The sequence below is a fragment of the Drosophila teissieri genome, chromosome 3L (genome assembly GCF_016746235.2).
Source record: "Drosophila teissieri strain GT53w chromosome 3L, Prin_Dtei_1.1, whole genome shotgun sequence".
NCBI lineage: Eukaryota > Metazoa > Arthropoda > Insecta > Diptera > Drosophilidae > Drosophila > Drosophila teissieri.
The window spans coordinates 2,908,442-2,928,508 of record NC_053031.1 but is presented as its reverse complement, the minus strand read 5'-3'; the positions used below and the strand labels follow the sequence as shown (position 1 = coordinate 2,928,508).

The 20,067-nt window shown below is 43.6% G+C and overlaps 2 protein-coding genes across 14 annotated transcripts in view; one reads left to right on the top strand and one right to left on the bottom strand.

The window, feature by feature from the left end:
• Positions 1-20,067, bottom strand: part of LOC122617913 (potassium voltage-gated channel protein Shab) — a 58,074-nt gene that overhangs the window by 33,327 nt on the left and 4,680 nt on the right. The gene's annotated exons all lie outside the window — the stretch shown is intronic.
• LOC122617916 lies at positions 2,371-4,007 on the top strand. The gene has a single exon (XM_043793975.1). The coding sequence runs from the start codon at positions 2,460-2,462 to the stop codon at positions 3,885-3,887; it is 1,428 nt and encodes a 475-aa protein (XP_043649910.1). The 5' UTR covers positions 2,371-2,459; the 3' UTR covers positions 3,888-4,007.

The window sequence follows — 20,067 nt, the reverse complement described above, 5'->3', positions numbered from 1 at the left end:
ATTCCAAGGCTCGGAGCATTTATCAAGTCTGTGGCATTAACCGACTCATGAATGTTTCAAATGTCCGCTGTCCCCTAATAATGATAAATGATTTCGATGCGTCTCACCTCCGACGACGGCGATGTAAGTTCAATGCTGGCCAAGTTCTTGTTTTGATGCTATTTTTGGCTCGATTTATTTCACCCGGCGATCTCGAAGGAAAAATAAATAATGACTAGCAAATCGCTTAAAATTCCACACCACCGCACGCAGTGAGTTTTCTGCCCAAAGATTAATTGGCCATCCGAAAATAGTTGGCCGGAACCCGCTGGGACTGAGATTGAGTTCCTGGGGGCGTTTCGGAATCGCTGGCGAATTCGCGTGCCTTTTTGCAATTAAATCCAAAGCCAAATGTTTTGGCGAAGCACGTGTTTGGCTTTTGACCCCAAAAGCGCTATTTTTTAAAGGCTCATTTGAGAGGAAAATTAAAATTCGCCGAAACCAAACCAGATTTCCTCGCTGAAAGCTTTTTAATTGCGAAATAATTGCTACTTAATGCCACAATTTCTGAAATACTTCATGAATAGTTTTTAATCCCACTATGGATTTGTTTGTATATGTATGCAATATGTAGGGATTAAAAGTTTGAATTTCTAATTAGGCAAAAAATGTTTTTGGACTATAAAATGTTACCTTGCCTATCGTTATGTTTAATTTGTTTTTATTCCCCAAATACACATACACATACGCGATAAAGCACCTCCCATTCGTTGTAGCAAATATTTTTGTTATTTTTCCGCAAATTTCCCCGGCAAGCAACAAATTTTCTTCTGCACTTCGTTCGGCGGGGCCTTTTTCTGTGTTCGACAAATGACGCCATTAATATTTTTGTTTTGCTCTTTGTTTTTCGCATGGGTATATGCCTATGGCTATGCCTTTGTTTCCCCGGCTTCTGGCATCCGAATGCACATTGGATTTTCGGTGCAGGGATTTCTCTGCTGGAATGCGGCAGAAAGTAAATCTTTGAACTCATAAAAATCGATGAGCGCACGCAGCCAATTTGTTTATCCATCAGATGCACAGATACGAAACATTCTGTACGTCTACGTTCGGTTTTCTTGTTTTCTCATTCAGGTGACGTCGTGAAGCACAGATCATTTGTTTACAAAATACTGAGAAAACTGATGGAAAGGCAGGCTAGTTTTCTTTGAGTAATTGGCAGTTTTGACTTGCCACTCAATTGCAATTTTAAACCCTGCCCAAACTTTCTGGCATATCGTTAAATTAAACATAAATATTTGTGTGTCAGTTGAAATAAATTTTGTAGTATTAGGCTGTACAATTTATGTTGATAACTTGAATAAATAGTCACACTTTCGATTGGCGAAGTGTGACCAGGACATTGGATAATTCAGAATGTGAACCATTTCACTTTGAAATATGAAGCCTGGCATTTGGCCAGCTGAAAGCCAAAGAAATTGCTTTCAGACGGCGACATCCTTTGCTCCTCCAGCCATATCCTGCCACTTAGAGGATTTCGCTTCTTGCAATTATGCCAGGGGAAAATATGGCTCAAGCTGCGAGGCACTGATCTGGAAAAACCAGAACACGCAACGTGGAGAAGAGGGAAAATCTCGCCGCCGCCGGGGAAGCAGCAAGCCAAAGAAAATAAAAGCAGAAAAAGAAGAAAAAAAGAGGAGAAACCAACAGCGAGTACATAAAGCCAAGTACAAATTGTATATAATGCCAAGGACACTGACGACCTCAAAGCAGCGCAAGCTCACTTCACAGATTCATCTTTAAAGCAGTTTCCATTCAGAGAAAGCCAAGAGTATTAATTCACAAATATGAAATGTACCTTTTGCAGATTAGTTTTCGGGCACATGCCCTTCCAAGGGGCTTAATGCACGAAAGCAACAGGAAATTGAAAAACCCTGAAATCGGAAGAGCCCGGGAAGTGGGAAGCAGGGAATGCTTGGAACACACATCACGTATACGCCGCGTAGAACTCACACTTTACTATGGCGGGCATACGTGCGCAAGTGGCGCGAAAGTGTTGCGCATATTTGGGGTCTTTAATTTTCGTGCAACGTCCTTGGCACAAACAAAATTGAAATTCAAAACAATAAGAATAATACCAAACGACTGAGAGGCAGAAGCCGAAACGTTTTCCTAATCAAGCGGCCAAAGTGGCGGCTACTTAATACGAGGAGCTGCCAAATTGAATCGCACAAACGGAAGCCAATTCACAGACTTGTGCCCAACCGCAGCCAATGGGAGAATTTAAAAATACAAATTTATTCGCCCACTGTTTGGTTCATTCGAAAAATGAAAATATCCACAACTTGATTAGAGGTCAGGGAGAAATACGTTTTCATTATAAATACACAGCAGTTCAAAACAGAAAAAGACTTCAGCATCAGCAGGCCTTGCTTCCTATAACATCTAGCTCTCAGTTTAAGGTGCTTTGTAGTATTACCATGGAGTCCGGAACTAGTCGGTCCACCGCCAGCTGGACCTCCACCGCAACGCTGGTCTCTGAAGAAAAAGCAATGCCCCAAGTCAGTGATATGAGCTCCAAGATCGAAGCGGATCCGGCACAGCAAAGGAAATCGAAGCAGAGCAAGACAAAGAGCACATCTACCGGCAATGGAACCACTACCGACGACGAACAGTGCAGGGCCAGAATACTACAGCAGCAGCGAGCTGAGCTCCTGTGGAGAACGTTCACGGATGAGGAGTACTCCGACTGGAAAACGTTCAGGGACAACGACTACCAGGTGCCGCTGCGCTCGGTGTTCTCCTACGTGCAGTTGAATCCCACTCCCGGCTTAATCTTCAATGTGCCGCCCAAGAAACCGGGGCCGGAAGTGGTGGCCGAGATGATGAAGGGCAACCATGGCGCTTTGGTCCGCGTTCGAATCGGAGAGCACAAATTCAGGTGCATACCCAGCCTGCTCAAGTGCTTCTCGTCTTGGTTTGCTAGTCGCGACTGGCGCGTAACCCGCTTCAAGTTCCTGGAGCAGGAGGTGCCTGCCCGCGGCTTTGGGGTCGCCTACGAGTGGATGCGCACCGAGAAGCTACCGGACTTCGGGTCGTTGGTGCCCGCACTCCAGGTCGCCCGCCACCTGGGCGTAAGCCTGCTGGAGAAGGCAATCTATAGGATGCTGTGCGGCAACTCGGTGCGCGAGAAGGGTGCCTTCCTGGTCTATCTGGAGGCCAAGCAGCAGCCGGCGCTCGGCGAGATCTGCGTGGCGATGGTGCGCCGGCTGAGAAGATACTTTCTGGCCCTGGTGGGCAGCCCACATTTTCTGCACCTGCAAGTGGACATTCTGGAAACGATACTGCGCCAGGACACGATCGGCGTCAACTCGGAGATGGAGGTGTTCTTTGCCGTGCTGCGCTGGCTGGGGCACTCTGACGACTTGAATCGAATGACACACATGGGCCGCCTGATGAAGTGCGTCCGCTTTCACCACATGCCGATGACCTTTTTGTTTAGTCTGCGCGAGTCTTGCAATCGGCCGGACAAGGAGGATCTCTTTCGCGGAGATCCCGTGCTGCTGGCTTTTAATTCAGACCCGGACACGATGACCACGCTGGAGCGCGCCATATCCTTCATCGGTGTGCGCAGCGAGTACGAGAGCATCGTGGAGTTCCTGGCCGTCTGCGGGCGCCACCAAATGGACGTGGTCTACCCGCGTCGCTGGGTCTGTCACATCAGATGCCCATACCACCTGCGTAGCATTGAGATCCCATACCAGCACCGCTTCACAGCCTCCGAGTTCAGCAGCTACATCGCCAGCATCCAGATGGAATGGGATGGCAAGGGGCCGGCTGACGAGGGAAGGTCCTTGGTCATCGACTTGGAGCTGGATCCAATGCTTAGCGGGCGGGCAAATGGGTAGGCCGAGGCCCTAATCACCCAATGTATATTTCATACTTGTTTAATGTTTTCTACCATTGTTCTCGATATCAAGCCCCCTTTTCCGAACGCCCATTTAAATTAAAGTTGCCTAACCAATCGACTTAGAATCCTTGTGGTTAAAAACGTTGCCAATAGTAAACACCAACAAAAATTGGTTTCAGTTGAGCGGAGATTCAATTGGCCACCACGGCGATCAGTCGGATAGAAAGCCCAATCGGCCAACTCAAATATGCCCGCATAACCCATGGATATGGTAATTATCCATTTTACAATGTGAGCGACGAAGCGATGAGCCGTGACATTCCCGCATATTTGTTTGCCAAATCTGGCAGTGCCACCTCGCATGTGAAGGATATTCGTCCTTCGGCTGTGGCGGGATTGGAAAATCTGGCTTATTTGCATGCAAATCAGCTGCGAACGCATTTAAATTGGATGGCAGAAAGCCGCTGCAGGGATTTGTCTTTGCGTAATGCGAAATTAAAATGAAATCCATTTGGCAGACGAATGAAATTCAAATGGGATTAGTGAAGATTTTGCCATCCACTTTGGCCAGTAGCCTGCCGCAATTTCCATCTCACCTGGCGGACTCGTTACAAAAAAAATTATAAAATTCAAAAATTATACATATGTATATATTATATGTATGTATACTATATACATAAATCTCGAAGTTAGGTAGCAAATGGTACGCAATAAAAGCACGTAAAGTATAGTAATAATTCCAATGTCTCAGTAGCCGCTACGCATGATACCCTTTTTACTCCCATTTCATACCACCCTGTAATCCCGCCCATCTCCCAACGTTTGGCTACTTTTTCTACTGTTTACTGCAATTTGTTGTTGTCCTTTTGGTTATTCCAGGACATCTAAAGCCGACAACTCCAATAACTCTCTCTCTCCCTCTCTCCTTTCTCTCTCTCTTTTTCTCAATGCGCAGGTCCTTTCCAGCCCAAAAGGGAAATTGCTCCATTCATTTGCTTAGATCCTTTGATCCGCCCGTGAATTGCTTTATGAGCACATTTCATTGGCAATGTACGTGTATTTTCAAATATCTATTTACTTATTTATTTATTTATTATGCATATTTATGAAATGCATAATTAGCTTACAGGTAGTTCCACTTCTGAGCTAACCTCTGCCATTTCCACCACCCACCAAAGGCCACCCACCTCGTGCGCAGCCTTTACAAACGAATGAACGGAACGAATGAGCAGGCGAAGGCACACAGCTCAACCAATGACGTCATCACTGCTGTGTGTGTGTGTGTGTGTGTGCGTAGGGAAACTCGTAATGAGGTTAGGTGAAGTTTTTCGTCCTTTTGCAGCTCCTTGTTCCTCGTGCTCGCCTTTGTGCCTGCCTTCGCTCCACGGCAAGGACAGACGCCACGACCTACTTTGGGTTGTAAGTTGGTGGGTGGTGGGCGGTGGGTGGTGTGTGGTGGGTGGTTTGTAGCGGGTGGTGGGGGCACACGAAGTGCGCGTGGAAGTGGGATACTGAATGAAAATTGGAAACAGGATACAACTCTGCTAAACGAGCGCTGTTTTCGCTGTTTCCACAGTCGCTACACTTGAGGGAAATTGTAATTCCGGCAACAAAATGGGGAATTTCGGAATCATAAATATTAAAATTAAACTGAATCATAAGCTATATCTATCAATAGAAAACCAAATTTCTAGTAATTTTTTTTTTAAGTTTTGAAAGTTTTTTTTAACACCTTGTCTAAATAGTTTTTTCTCAGTGCCTTTTAGTAGCGCTAGTGCCGTGTTACTTGTACTTCTGCGGCTGCCATCGCTGCTGCTGTGACCAATGCCACGAAAGTTGGCTAGTTGGCAATCTGAGAGCCCCTTTTCCACTTTCCCAGCTGGGTACGCGTGCACCCAGGCTCGTTTGCGCTTCCTCGCCCGTGTGACAGGTGAAGGTGCAGTCGCTCCACGAGGTCACCATCTCCACCACCTTTCACCCGGTTTGGGGTCACCTCGCAGCTGGAAGTTATTGCCGTTCCCGTTGCCCGTTGCCTGCGGTCGAGTTCGAGTGTCTGATTCAAGGACACTGGCAAGGAAGCCCATTTCACCACATTGCCAGGCTTAAATCTCGTTCCGCATCCTACCTATCACCTATGACCTGTCATTTATACTCTGTGCTGCTGATGCGATTGTACTGCGAGTTTCTCAGTGACAGAGAATAATTCGCCTTCACTTATTCCTTGTCCACTTTTATCTAAGGGTATCCTTAACTTATCCTTAAGGGATTTTATTGTATGAAGCACATTTTTAAAAAAACTATTGCAATTTCATTAAGTTCTAAGTTAATATGTTTAACTTAGAAGTTGTAAAAGCGCAGTTCTTGCATAAAAATGTCTTGTTAAACTATAACTTTTTTAAAGCTGCCTTCCAACTTTTTCTTTCTTTTAGCTTTTTGCTCGGGAATTAATGCCTCTTGTTTATGAATTTGCTCGAGGAAGTTTGTTTTGCATCCGAGCAGAAGTAGAATATATTCAGCACTCTCCCCAGCCTTTCACGAAGTTCTTTTCGAACTGCAAACATTTTTAAAGCCAAATTTCTAAACTTTTTCTCCAGCCTTTTGTTATCCGAAATGCTGCCTTTTGTTTATGATTTATGGCTGGAAAGGGAAAACTCAGTTCGTTCTGCCTGCCATTCTGCCGTTCTGCTGGCTTAAATGGAAATTTCTCGCAGGACCTCGAGGAAGCTTGTTTGCTTGTTGGAAGCTTGTTGGGTTGTTGGTTACATCAGACCGCACATAACTTCAAATTACGAGCCCCTGACCACCGGAATTGAATGGCCCATTCCACCGCAACTACTTCTGGCCATTTCTCAGCGCTGCGAGTGCAGGGAAAATCACGTCGGGAGTTAATTAAACCAGGGATGGATCGGTTTCGGGTAGCAGGATCAACCGCATCCTGTCCTCATAATCCACTTGTCTCCTCCGCATTCCTGCCTATTTATTGCAACCATTGTGTGTAGTGTAGGTTGTGTGTTTCGGCTTTTCCTCTTTTGGGCTTCCGCTTTCCACTGCTCTCCATTGTTATCCATTATTAATTCGGCACAACAATGGGGCCGAGTGATACTATTGAATGATTTTTATTGTATTCAATTCTCATTTCCTGCCTGCTGGCGGCTTCGGTGGCCAAAGCAACACAGAAACAGAAAAAGAAACCGAAACAGAAACCAAAACCAAAACAAAGCAAACAAAAATTAATATGGTTTTGCTATTTTTGGCACACAGAACTGGACTGACTGGAGCCGGCGATGGATCGGCAAAAACTGTGGCACACTTATTTATTATCGGGGGTCAGAGGTCGCTGGTGAGGGGCTATAACTTCGTCACTGGCTGTTGACAGGAGTAGAGAGCACTTTTGGCTTTTTAATAATGAAGAAAACCAATCAATTTGATGGCCAAAGTATCTACTTAAATGCCTGGCGGCAAAATATTTAAATAGTTGGCCATAGCAGCGTTTTCTCTTCTTTTGAGTAATGAAATAATTTATTATACAATTTCATTTGCCTCAGTACGAAGCAGTTTATTAAGCCATTGGCCATTAGTGTCCGTATAAAACTAAGCAGTTGAGGAAAACTAATAGTAATTTGCTTAATGGACGCCTATTTAACATTTCCGTAAACACATTTTTGGCTCTAAATAATCACGGACACAACGTGCGAATTTATAGGTGAAGAAATTATCTTAAAGTTTTGTGGGCGAACATTACCGTCTTTTATTAGCCTAACAAACATTCATGTCGAAATTGGTAATCCATAGAGTGGTTTAAATCAATTTAATAGGACGTGAATTTATGGGGTCTTGAAAATACAAGAATAAGTCTTCATGTTGGAACAATTATGTTAAGATAAACCAAATATGTTGTTTATTTTCCAAATTCACATGCTTAAAATGAGAATTTATTATTTGATTTATTATTAATATCGATTTTAATTTAAAACTGAGCCTTTTCTATTTCGCTTATATGCTCGCCTTTCCACTTTCCTTTTAGTATTTGCATCTATGGACAGATGACGGGTTTCAGTTTTTGGCTTGGGCTTTCAGCCAAATGAAATAGAGCATTGAATGGCAATTTGCTGGCAATTCGCGAACAGATTTTGTTTGAGATACATTGAGATTTAGATGGAGATTCCTTGGATTAAAGAGAAAGAATTTCGTTTGGACTATAAACCATTCAAATTGTTGAATTTTATGGTAGCTCTCCTGCTTCAGAATTCTTTACTATAAGAAAGCCCTGCGTATAGAAATCTTCCACTTGAGGCATCACTTTTAATTGCAGTTGACACACCTAATTGAGGACAAGATGTTCCACTGCGTCCTCCACGTGCCGCAAATCCAGGCCCTTGGCTTGTCGCTTTTCCCTACAGAAACTGGGCCAATTGCCAAGGAGATATGCCGAATTCGAAAATGGTTCCTAATGTACACATTGTTGTTTGGATGTGACATGTCCGCGGCGACAGCATGAATGCGCCAAACGTTTAAGTCCCCCAGTCGCCTCGACATTGCCAACTGCCTGTTTGGCTTTTGAAGTCCCGTCAAAAGTGGGGACATCTTTCCGGGGTCTGAATATCCGTATTTATGACGTAGCGGTCACATGCCCGGGCGGGAAAAACATTTTCCGCAACTTTTCGCCAGGCGGCCAGATGCAAATACTCAGCAATACTTTCGGAAATGTTTCATTTGTGCTGTGCTCCTAATCAATCACATTTTGTGGCACACTCGAGTGGCAAATACAACGGGAATAACATATCGCAAACGTGCAAACAGCAGCAAGGAAAAAAATTCCAGAGAAAAACTATAATTCGCTGTACTTTGTAGTGACTGTTCATGGAGCATTTCAAACGGATAAAGATCGCTTGGGAAAATTATTCATCGTTTAATGGGGAAATGGAAAATGCTCGGTCTAAAATTATGCGCAAATGAAATTCATATGGAAAATTTATATACGAACTCCTGCGATCTTTGTAATAAAGTTTACAAAATCAAACTAAGTCAAATATTTAAGTGTAATTACAGATAAAGATTCAAATAAAAACATTTTATCTTGTTTGTGTGGTTAGACAGATAGCCGTCATCCGAGTGGGAAAACATGTTCGAGGGCATCTCAATTTGTTGTAATCCGCAGCATGAGGAAGTGTTTTCCATGGAAATGGGAAGATTGCCATTAGTCATAAGTGCAAATCACCGCCGGTTCCGCAGGCCTTCGCAACACCCTTCAATAGTTCTTTGGCTCGAGTTCAAGCAGCAACGTCAAGGTGGCCAGCCCCTCACCACCCATTCACCAACCATTCACCACAGCCCCTCACCAGCCGCTTAGTAATGAACCAATTTCAGTTTATTTTCGTTTCGGTTTTCTTTCTTTTTTTCTTCGTTTTTTTTTGCATATCTAGACGTCGTCGCAATGCTTTTACAGCATTAATGGTCGCGTAGGCAGGCCAAAATACTTTATGGACCAGCTGACGATGCTCGATGCCAGCTATTTGTGGTGTTGTCGCACTGCCTCCCCCCCTTTGCACCACCCACCGAACGCCAGCCACCATCTACCGCCCCCTCCCTCTGGCCACTCCCACTCAAGAGCGTCGCACATTTCGACGCATGATTTTAATTGGTTTTCCTCTCGATTCGATTGTTTATGGCGAATCGATGGGGGAACAGCTGATGCCAGCAGTGAATGAATTGCATGAATAACGCATACGCAGCGTTGGCCCAACAGGAATGTTTTCGCTGAGAAATGGAGAACATGGCCATGAACATGACTTAAAATGCATTGGAGAGAATTTTTGTTTAGAATTGGTTTTTTATAGTAAAATGTTTATCAGAGTAATACTTATAATTGCTTCTTTATTATCTTGTATTCACATCAACTGGAATAAACTAATAACTTTTCACATAATCAGTTTTTTTACAAAGCACCTGGAATAATTGCAGAGTCAATTAAACTAGTACAAGTCATCAAGCGTGCAATTTAGTAAACTTTTCTATTCATGAGCTGTTTAAATATTACTGAGCATTGCACAAATGCGGGCTAATTTATATTATAAATGCATTGTTTTAATTATGTGTTGCGGTTCTAGCGACTTGCTGATGCTATTTCGAAATTTAAATGTAAATTGTGGCGCAAATTGGTAAGATTAATGCCCCTTCCATTGGCATGAGCTGGGCGACTGGGAAATTCCTTTGATACACGTATGTATATACTTTGAGATTTTCCACATACTCGTACACGATTGTATATTCCTTATTTCTGGGCACTTGAAAATGCCATGGTCGGGTAATGTATCATGGACACGGGATTGCGTTGTCATTGCATTTTCATTTTCATTTTTAATTTTAATTTAATGTAATGCACTTGGCAGTTTTAATTGCGCATTACCCGGCGAAAGCAGGGCTATAAATTCGTGTAGTTGGATGCCGTAAAGGCCATTTTACAGCTACTTTTTATTGGCCGGCATCATTCTTAAGCCCCACCCCCTTTTCCCTTTTTCCCCGCCACCCATGCGATCATCCATTCATTTTTGTCCTCGCTAAGTTTTGTATTTTTCGCTTTATTTTGTTTGTGTTTGCGGTCGTTTGCCGATTTTGCTGGCCAAGCCAGGGCTTTCCACCGCACACACACTCTCACTCACATGCGGGAAATTCGGGGCGGAAAATGGCAAAAGAGGGGGTGTCAATGTATGCACAAACATGAAACGCCCGTGGCCGCGATGTTGAACACTGCGTTAACGAGGCGGCAACAATTTTTGACACATAATTAAGTTTTTATGTTTAAACGCGTTTTCGGCCAGTGTCCGCTTCCATTCAGCGTAAATGGTGTCAGTAGGGTTCAGGGATTTTCGGGGGGCAGGAGAAATAGGTTGGTCTCTTGCAACAACAAAAGATTTTTTTTTTGGGGTACTTGGTGCCGAAATGAAAAGCTGTTTGGCGAAACAAAAGAATGGCAATCGGACTTTTTCGCTTATTTGGCACTCAGCATCCTTTGCATTCATTTAAAATATTATCTTTATTATCCTTACAAGCATAATATTTACTATACCCGTTTTGCCCTTTTAATTGTGCAACCTTTGTAAGCTTAGATCGTTTTTAATACACATTGAATGGCTTCTTCCCTTTTAATTGTGCAACATTCATAAGCTTAGATCGTTTTTAATAAACATTGAATGGCTTTCGCATTTCATTACGTTTCATTACAGTCTGAAATTCTTGCAGAAGTGAAACAATACCTTGCTGCCACTCAATTTATTTGTCATTTATTGCCACCTGCGATGACGTCATTTGCGGTTGAACCACATAAATCAATAAAGCCCCAACAATGCATCGAACACTCAACATTGAACAGGTGTCATTTGGCCAGATGACTGTTGGCAGGTGCCATTAACGGGGGAATTCCACGAGCTGTTCACCTGAGCCAGCGACATTTCCATCATTCTCGACATTCGCAATAAGAGAAATTGCTGCCCATAAGTATTGCAAAACGAAGATGGCTCAGTGAAGCTCACAAACTGAAAATTATACGATGTCAGGGTCTAATTGGGTTTGCTAACTAATAACAGTATTCAAAAAGCATCGTGTTGTAAGCCACATATGAATATGAATATATAAGATGAACTATTATTAGTTATATTCCAATCTTATTTCTGTCTGTGCACACTGGCGCACAGTGCACACTTAGCGAGGTGCTAGTTTCCGCCTCCGCAATTGCACACATTGCGTATACGCAGCGCGGGCCAAAATTACCAAAATGACACAATCTAAACGGAAATAAGTTCGCAGACGCATGCGGCAAAGTGCAAATTTCGTGTGCTGGGGGTGGCAACTGGCGAGTAGGTGTGTCGACCAAAATAAGCTGCAGCCAGCGAACACAATGACCTTCCCCCCGCCTGCCGGGAAATTAATGGAAAATGCGCGAGAGGAAATCGCGCTGGCGAGGCACACATTTTCCTCTTATCAGCTGCACATTTTCAAACTGATGACGCCACCGATGAAAATGCGAGGAAAATCAAATAGGAGCAGGACAAACCATTGCATTCGCCATCTAACATAGTTGCTGTGTGCCGACGTGGTAAATTCGAAAATGAGCTTTTCCTCGTTGTGAAAATAAACGTATTTCAGCAACGTTTGCCAAAAAGAACGACGCGAAATATCGCCATAAACAATTATACAAAAAATATAGGTACACAAGTGCGGATAAATATCGGAAGAGATTGAAGATTGAACGAAGGAGCATATGTTAACTATAAACAGCTTTCATTGCGTTATGGAAAATTATCTACACTCACGTCCCGGCGGCTTCTTCGATGTGTTTGTACATAAACAAACTCATCGAATTGTTTACACTCAAGTCGTAGAGCGTAAATGGCCAGAACGATAACAATAACAACAACAAAGAAGAAAACAAGGAAAACGAGGAAAAGCGAGAAAATCGAATAGCGATGGCATAGCAAGTGCACTTCGGGCATTGCGCATACGCAGCGTTGACAGCCATGGAATTAAATATGCGAAATTATTTATACATCTGTCTTGTAAATAATTAAAAACACACCGAGCACACCGAAGGCGACATGAGTAACAGTTTATTTCTGGTGGCCAGCGTTTTGTTCAATTTCTTCGCTAAATCAAAAATAAAACCCACGCGGCGAAGGAGAAGGAGAAAGAGCGCGGTGACTGCAACTCGGCAAACGCAGAATAGCCGGCTATATATCTATATATATATCCCATCCGATGTGGCCCACATAGCCCCGACCGAGAGCCGGAGAGCGCCAGCGGAATCTCATTGAAAACAATCGCTATTTATAGGCCTTTGGGAAACCACCTGATAAATGGAAATTCTCCGCCAGACGCCCCGAAAGACAAACGCATTGTGTAGTACGACTTGATACGAAAATGTTTGTTTTAGATTCCCAGTGCTTAGCTCGCTTTCCCATTATTTACATTTCCCCGGTCGTCGTGGGTTTGTATAATTTATAAGAAAGGCATTGATGATAATCTGGGGATTTATTGGGTATTTAGTTTGAGTTTTAAATGTGTATTAAACTTATCAAATGAACATATCTTTTATGTGAATATTAAGATAAAATAAAATTTGCAGAATATTTTTTGTTTTCTTCGGGTATTATGTGTTTGACACACCCTGTATCTAGCACGTTCTAATACTGAACTCCCTGTTTGGAACACCAAATCCAGCAGATGAAACCAACTTCAATGGACCAGAAACGAATTTTCCAGCACAAAGAGGGAGGAGCAAACAATTGCAGTTTGTTTACAATGCCCAAGGAATTTTCAATTTTATGCAACCCATTTGCCCACAGCACCTCTTCATTTTCCGATTATTTCTTTTGGCCGTGTGTGCTTCTGTAAGTGAGTGTGTGTTAGTGAGTGTGCATGTGTGTGAGTGCCTGATTGTGAGTTGGCTTTGGAGTGCATCTGTCATCTGGCGACTGCACAATTAAATGCCCGTTGTTGCCGTCGAGAGCGTTGGAACGGAATACAATGGAGTTGGCTTTGCATGCGAGCATCAAGATGTCTCCCGGATCCCCAGGATGCAACTTGTCGCTGGATTCCCAGCGCCCCAAAGGACAACAATGGCCAAAGTCAAGCTGCGAGTGCAGCCAGGCAAGAGGCTCACAAACACACACGCGCTCTGCACGTAATTGTTTCTCCTTTTTTCTTGGCCTCTGCCTGGCTGAGTCCTTTGACAGCCCGGTTACAACGAGATAATCTGCAGCAATCTGGAAACGGAAAACGGGAGACTGAAGGATCTGGAGGGTCCTAGGCGCACATCCTTTGGCTTGCGTTTCAGTGCCAGCTGCAGCGCAAAAAGCGCTGCCTACTTGCAGGCGCAAATTACACAAATTTGTGACATTTCTTTGGGGGGAAAAACACATGAAATGCAATATGAAACTGTTGGGAATGCAAAATATGCACTTTTCAGGGATTTTAGGTCACTAGACGGACCTGCTGTGTAATTGCAGGAATAACATAGTTATGTTCACTATGATTTATTCCTAAAATTGTATTTATAAGAAGCCAAGTAGTCTAAGAAGAATATTATTAATATCGCTATTGTATTGCTGAATTTCATCATAGAACGACCCAGTTCAAAAGAAGTTTTCTAGGAACAATGAAACTCCACCGCATTTGCCGTCCTCGCCAACGCTCGAGGCAATTTAATTAAACTTTAGAGAAGGGCCTGGCACTCTTGGCCCCCGGGGACTTGAAATCGGAGGCTCCTCCCGTGGGGTGGGCAGTTGACAGGACTCAACTCAACTCAGCGCCGTGTCCGGTGGTACATCGTGCATCCTGCCGTGGCCTAATCGATACAGCGCGCCACGGGCGGTCGCCTGTTTTGCAAATGTGCCACAAAATGCGGCAATTGTCAATCAATTTCATTGAAATTATGTGCCAGGCGGGGGGAGGCAGGGCGTTGAACGGCGCCTGTCAGTGGCAAGTGAGCAGAAAAAAAGTGTCAGGACATGTGGCTGAAATCCACAGGCAAATAGAAAACGATGGGAAAACGGGGAGAAAAAAGCTCGCCACTGCCAACTGGCAGCTCCGCACTCGAGACTCGGGTAAACAGTTTTTGATAATCTCTCACTCGAGTGCCAAACACTCGGAGAAAAGTGAAAGAACACGAAAGAAAGAAAGAAAAACTGAAAATATGGGGAAAATCAACCAAAAATTTGAAGTACATTTTCAAGCGTCACGAATGACGGCAATGATAAGTACGTCAATGTTGTTGATGACTGCGTCGAGTGTGAGTATATGGCAGCAGCTTAAAGCCTCAAGAGTTCTCGAGCGGTGCACACAGATACAGCCAGCACACACACACGCGCACTTTGGCACTTGCACACTCAAACAAGTCTGTAGATGTGCAAATAGAGGTCTAATGCTTTAATGAAAGCACGTTTATCCGCAGCAGGCTTTGGGATAATGTTCTAAAAAACATGAAAATAAAGTTGAACCAATAAACTTAAAATGAACTTAATTGAATAATATACAATGACCAATTTGCTTAAAGTACTTTTTCTAGAATAACTGATCCTAATCTAGCACCACGCATAAACCTTCCACATAATAGCTATTTTTTGCGACAACCGCCTTAAGTGCTGCGCTGAGCCATTTCAATTGGATTTTTCAGTAGTGGGCCTATTAGACCTAATGCCTTTTGGGATTTGGCTTTAAGCCACTCGTTTTGCGGCTAAGCCAACTTATGTCTAGTGGCGGTAATTTGCCATTTGCCCGGCAGCACATATAGTATATTTGCATATTGGGGAATTGGCAATGTGTACTGTACATCGATTAATGATGATGAAGCCGTAAGAAATACGAACAAAAAGCAGGGCAATTTATGAGCAATTGGCCGTGTTTTATGAATCGCAATATTAATATTTATGTTTGTAGCTTTCGGCCGCTGTATCTCATCGCACTGATCAAACAAACAAAAAAAATGGGGAATTTCTTGGCGGAAGTTTTTCATCATGAAAAATCACTCGACTGGGGAATGCGATCTTTTCTGGCATTCCTGTAAACATAATTTTATAATTTTTACGATAAGTACTGACTGCAATGGAAGCGCTCGTAAAAACTGATTTGTATATTTATAATTCAAATAAACATTTAAATTTTATTGATTTGTTTGCAATCGCCGCGAGTGCTTATGTTGATTTTAGTAGGAATTTTATTGGCAGGAAATCCATATGATTCAATTCGAATATCAGCGGGAGGCATAAGCCAAAAAAAAATGACGAGGCTCTTAGCGAAATTAATTTGCAAACTTGGAAAACAAAAGGGATACGTCTGTGCGAGTTATTTATAGCACACGGCCGTAAATGCACCCAAAAGGTAAATTTAGAATATTACAGAAGAAGGAGCATCGCCAAAGAGCAGCCAAGTTTTCCACTCAAGGCGCCTGAAAATAGGCGAGGATTTTCCCGCTCTCCCGCAGTGCCCGCATTTTCCATTTTAACGGTGACTGGCAGAATCCTCCGCAGGATGGGAATGTATTCGTATCTACACGCCCACAGAAACCTGCGGCTGAGTGCTCATTAAATAGTAAAGGACATGCCCACACAAATACAGAGACACACAGCCACAGCCACACACACACAGGCACACAGACACACAGGGCGATGGAAAGCGTGCGGTGGAAAAGCTCGAGTTACCGTTGCAGGCAGCCAACTGGAATCGTTAGCACACATTGACCGGGCTCAGACACTATTAATTATTCGTGGCCACCCTCGTGACCGCCTCACTTCTTTTTACCCCTGGCCATGCAGCAACAGGAAGCATCCAGTATCCTCCTGTATCTGCATCCGTGGTGGCTTGCACCTTGAGTGCAAATATGGCCAGATACAAGATACTCATGTCACTTCTCCATGCAACTCACACAGATACTCGCAGGCACCTGCGGCCGTGTGCTAGTGTGTGTGTTTGTATATGTGTGTGTTTTTAGAGCTGCCCATGGCGCATTTCCCTTTTAGTTTTCGCCGGCGTCCTTTCAGTTAAAGTGCAACCATATATTGTCGCACAACTGACTTGCAACATGCTCGTATGCATGCAAAGTAACCACCGGTACAGTGGAACTTTGAACTGTCTTGAAATGAACTTATTTAATCAAATTAAGCTGTTGTTTTTCTTCCCTTAAACTTAAAGCTTTCATTTAACTTTAAAATAGTAATTACAATAATAGTTGCTTGCCGCCAAACTCATTAAATAATCATGAAATGAAAGACACTCCAGAGATTTCACCACCAAGTTGGTAATTTAATAAAGTTAGTGAAAAGTTTAACATGAAATGCTTTTATTATGCATAGCTGATAGTTTCACATAATTGTTTCTACAATGGCAGAAGTTTTTCGGTTCTTAAATGTTTAATAAGTTCGATTAAAGCAATTGAGCAGGTGCTTTAAAAGCTCTAGGTAGCAATAAGTTGTGAAATGGTAACTTGAATGGTAACTTTCAACTTAGCGGGGCCAACCTGTGCCCCCCTTCGCGCACATGCCGCTGCACATCCGCTGCTGTGGAAGGAGAAGTCGAGGGAACAGCAGCAGCAGATGTGCCATAAATAAACCAAGACAGTAGGACCGAAAGCCCGTGAAGTAAAAGCCATTGCCGTAGACATTTCCATTTCCATTCCCAGCTCTAACAGCTCCACCAGCTCCACCAGTTCCTCCGAAACTCCTCCGTTTTTGCGCCGCAGGAGACGTGAGACGTAAAACAACAATGTACAATGGCGGTGCAGATAAAAGTGGCAGCGACACAAAGCGTGACCATTATCCCAGTGGAGGACGAAGAGAGACGGAGGAAGGTGGATTTTTAACACGAAATTTAAGCCTTGTTTCAGCCTCACAGATTTGTGCTTTTTTGTGCACCCAAACTTCTTTCGTGAGTGCAAAATTTTATTTTTCAATTTCCTTGAGCGGCTTTGATCTGGCGCACAGGCCAGGATGTCGCCAGCAAAAAGCGAAAACTTTCCGCCAAGTCCTCGAAGCCTCTGTCCCGGTTTTCTCAACCATGGCCCGCCATTTTCCCCGCCGTTTTCCCCGTCGTTTTCCTCGCCTTTTTCCCATGTCTTCGCACAATCGTGTGCAGATGACAGTAACAAGTTGGAACAAAAAGCGCCAGCGCTTTTAACTTTATTAAGATATCACAAACATACGCAAGGCAGCCATGCCACGCCCACTTTCCCGGCAGAATTTTCTTTTAATTTCTAGAAATGACAAGAGAAAGGGGTTCACTTAATTGAATCTCGACGCCATTAAAAAAGAATTATGCCCCAGTGTGAGTGGGGTGCAGAAAACTCATGTTTAGGTACTTATCACTCGGGTGGTGGGGAAAAAACCGAGACAATCATGAAGTTTCATTACCATTTCGTTGATAATGATGACGCTAATGGTGGCTGCAGCAGCCTTGGCATTTGCCCCCCATTTTTACCACCCCCTTTTTCAGCCAGCAGCAACCGCCAAGAAAAGCGGAAAAGCGTGGTTTTACTGGAAAAGTCGTGGCGGCAGCTTGGGTGCAGCCAAAAGATTTCCAGAAACTACACTTCATGAAACTGAGTTTAATTTCCTAATGAAACTTGCTTGAAGTCAGAAGTGATTGATTATCAGGATAATTACTCGCCTGGCCTTTAATTACCCATTTTTAGGCAACTTACTTAAGGATTGTTTTGAGCTCGGATTGGGGTCATCAAATCAATTATATGTAATTATCAGGATATTTAGTAAGCTGGGGCAAACAATAATTAGCAGATAATACACAAAATATAAAGAAATCATCAGTTTGCAAGTAATTAGTAATGGACTTCCTTGCTGAAACTCATTTAACTGTGAATTTTTTAACTGCTATTTTTCCCAGCTGAAAGCTGCAACTCGTGAACAATCAATTTCAATACAGCTCTCAGCCTAATTAAAGTTTTGTTTTACCCTTTCACTTCTCGTCCCCTGACCAAATTTACACTCGGTTTCCATTCCATTTTCTGCATTATATTTATTTTCCCCGTGGCATTGCCAGTCTTCTCTGTCCATTGCCGTGTCATTAGAGGTGTACCACATCGCACATCGAGGCACAGCCGCAAAAGCAATTGCATTTGAGCATTTTGCCACACATTCCCGGTGATGTTGTGTGTTTAAGTGCAGTTCTCCGTGAACAATTACCCACCAGCAGACAGGACAAAATGGAATGGCTGAGTGGGCGGCAAAATCGAGCCACCCACATAAAGGAAGAGTCAAGAGGCAATTAGCTTCAAGTTGTTGCCGCAAACATTTCTTGGCTGGCCATTTAGCATAAATGCGCTGGCAGTTAGGCCAAAACGATTGGCGGACGCCTCCAAAGTGGCCAAAAAAAGTGGAGCCAAGATGAACACGACCCGCAATTAATCTTGCACAGTTCATTCTTCCAGCCCTCAGCGATTCCATGCTAATGAGCTCCGTTTTGGGAGGCCAAGATTAATCGCATTGCGTATACGCCGCGTTGCTCAGGAAATCGAAGCGTAATGCCTTAGGCGTGAGCAATTGGCACTCCATCTCGGCGGCAAATGCAATCCATTCGAGGCACATGAATAAATAAGCCAGCAGGCTTCGGCTTGGAAATCGGAACAGGCTCCAGAAGTCTGTGACAGCCTGGCAGGAAACTGAATACACCGGGGAAAATTGCAGCCCTAAACGTTAAAATACTAGGCATTTTATAAAGAGTTTTCGTACATCTAGGGTTACCCAGCTGAAATATATTATATATCATCACATGTCACAGCATATATGGAAGTTTTTGCTTTTCAAATTCCTTTCTAAATGTTTGTATTACTAATTTTTCGCACTGCACAAGTGTTTACCCGTCTTGACCCGCTTTGCCGCTCCAGTTCTCCAATTGAAAGGGAAAATTTGTGGCGCGCTGCCGTTTTCTTGGCAGCTCTGCCCTGACAAACAGGGCTCGGTGGAAGAGCAAAAAGAAAAAAGAAAGGAGGACAACAAGCCCCAAAGTTTTGACTGCTCCACGATTTTCGCCGATTTTCTCTGACATCTTGCCTTAAATCCAATTGTGTTGTCGTCTGAGCGCCGGGTAACGCCCACGCCAGAATCTTGCACCTGCAGAATGCAGAATACGGAATATGGAATACGGAAAACAGAATGCAGAATGCAGAATGCACTTTGCGGCCCATGTCAGCAGAGCGGCGACTTTTGAACTCCCACGCTCCGTTCCACGGAGAAAGCAGAAGAAAGTGGGCGGAGGCGGCGTGGTGGCATTGCATGTGTGCCAAAAACTACGGGGCAATAATATCCGTAGCCTGCGACTCGCTGACTGCCACTGCCATTGATTTTTATCGCCTCGGGGAGCTGCACAAAGCACAAGCTCAACTCGCGACTACGACAAGAAGTTGATTTGCCATGCCCACAGCGGATATAAAAAGTGGAGTTAGAAAGTATGTGTCGTAGTAGATACCCTAACTCATACAGCAAACCAAATATATTGCTTACCATTTTCAAGTCTTTTCAAAGCGACATAAAATTCTACTCCTAACCTAGTTCCGCAGCCTAGCGGCAAACAATTTGCCAACTCAATGCAGCACTTACCAGCAAATCAACTCCACTGCCTACTGCCTACTTTATTTATGCAAAAGGGTATCGCGCTGGCAAAAACAAAATCCGTTTTTG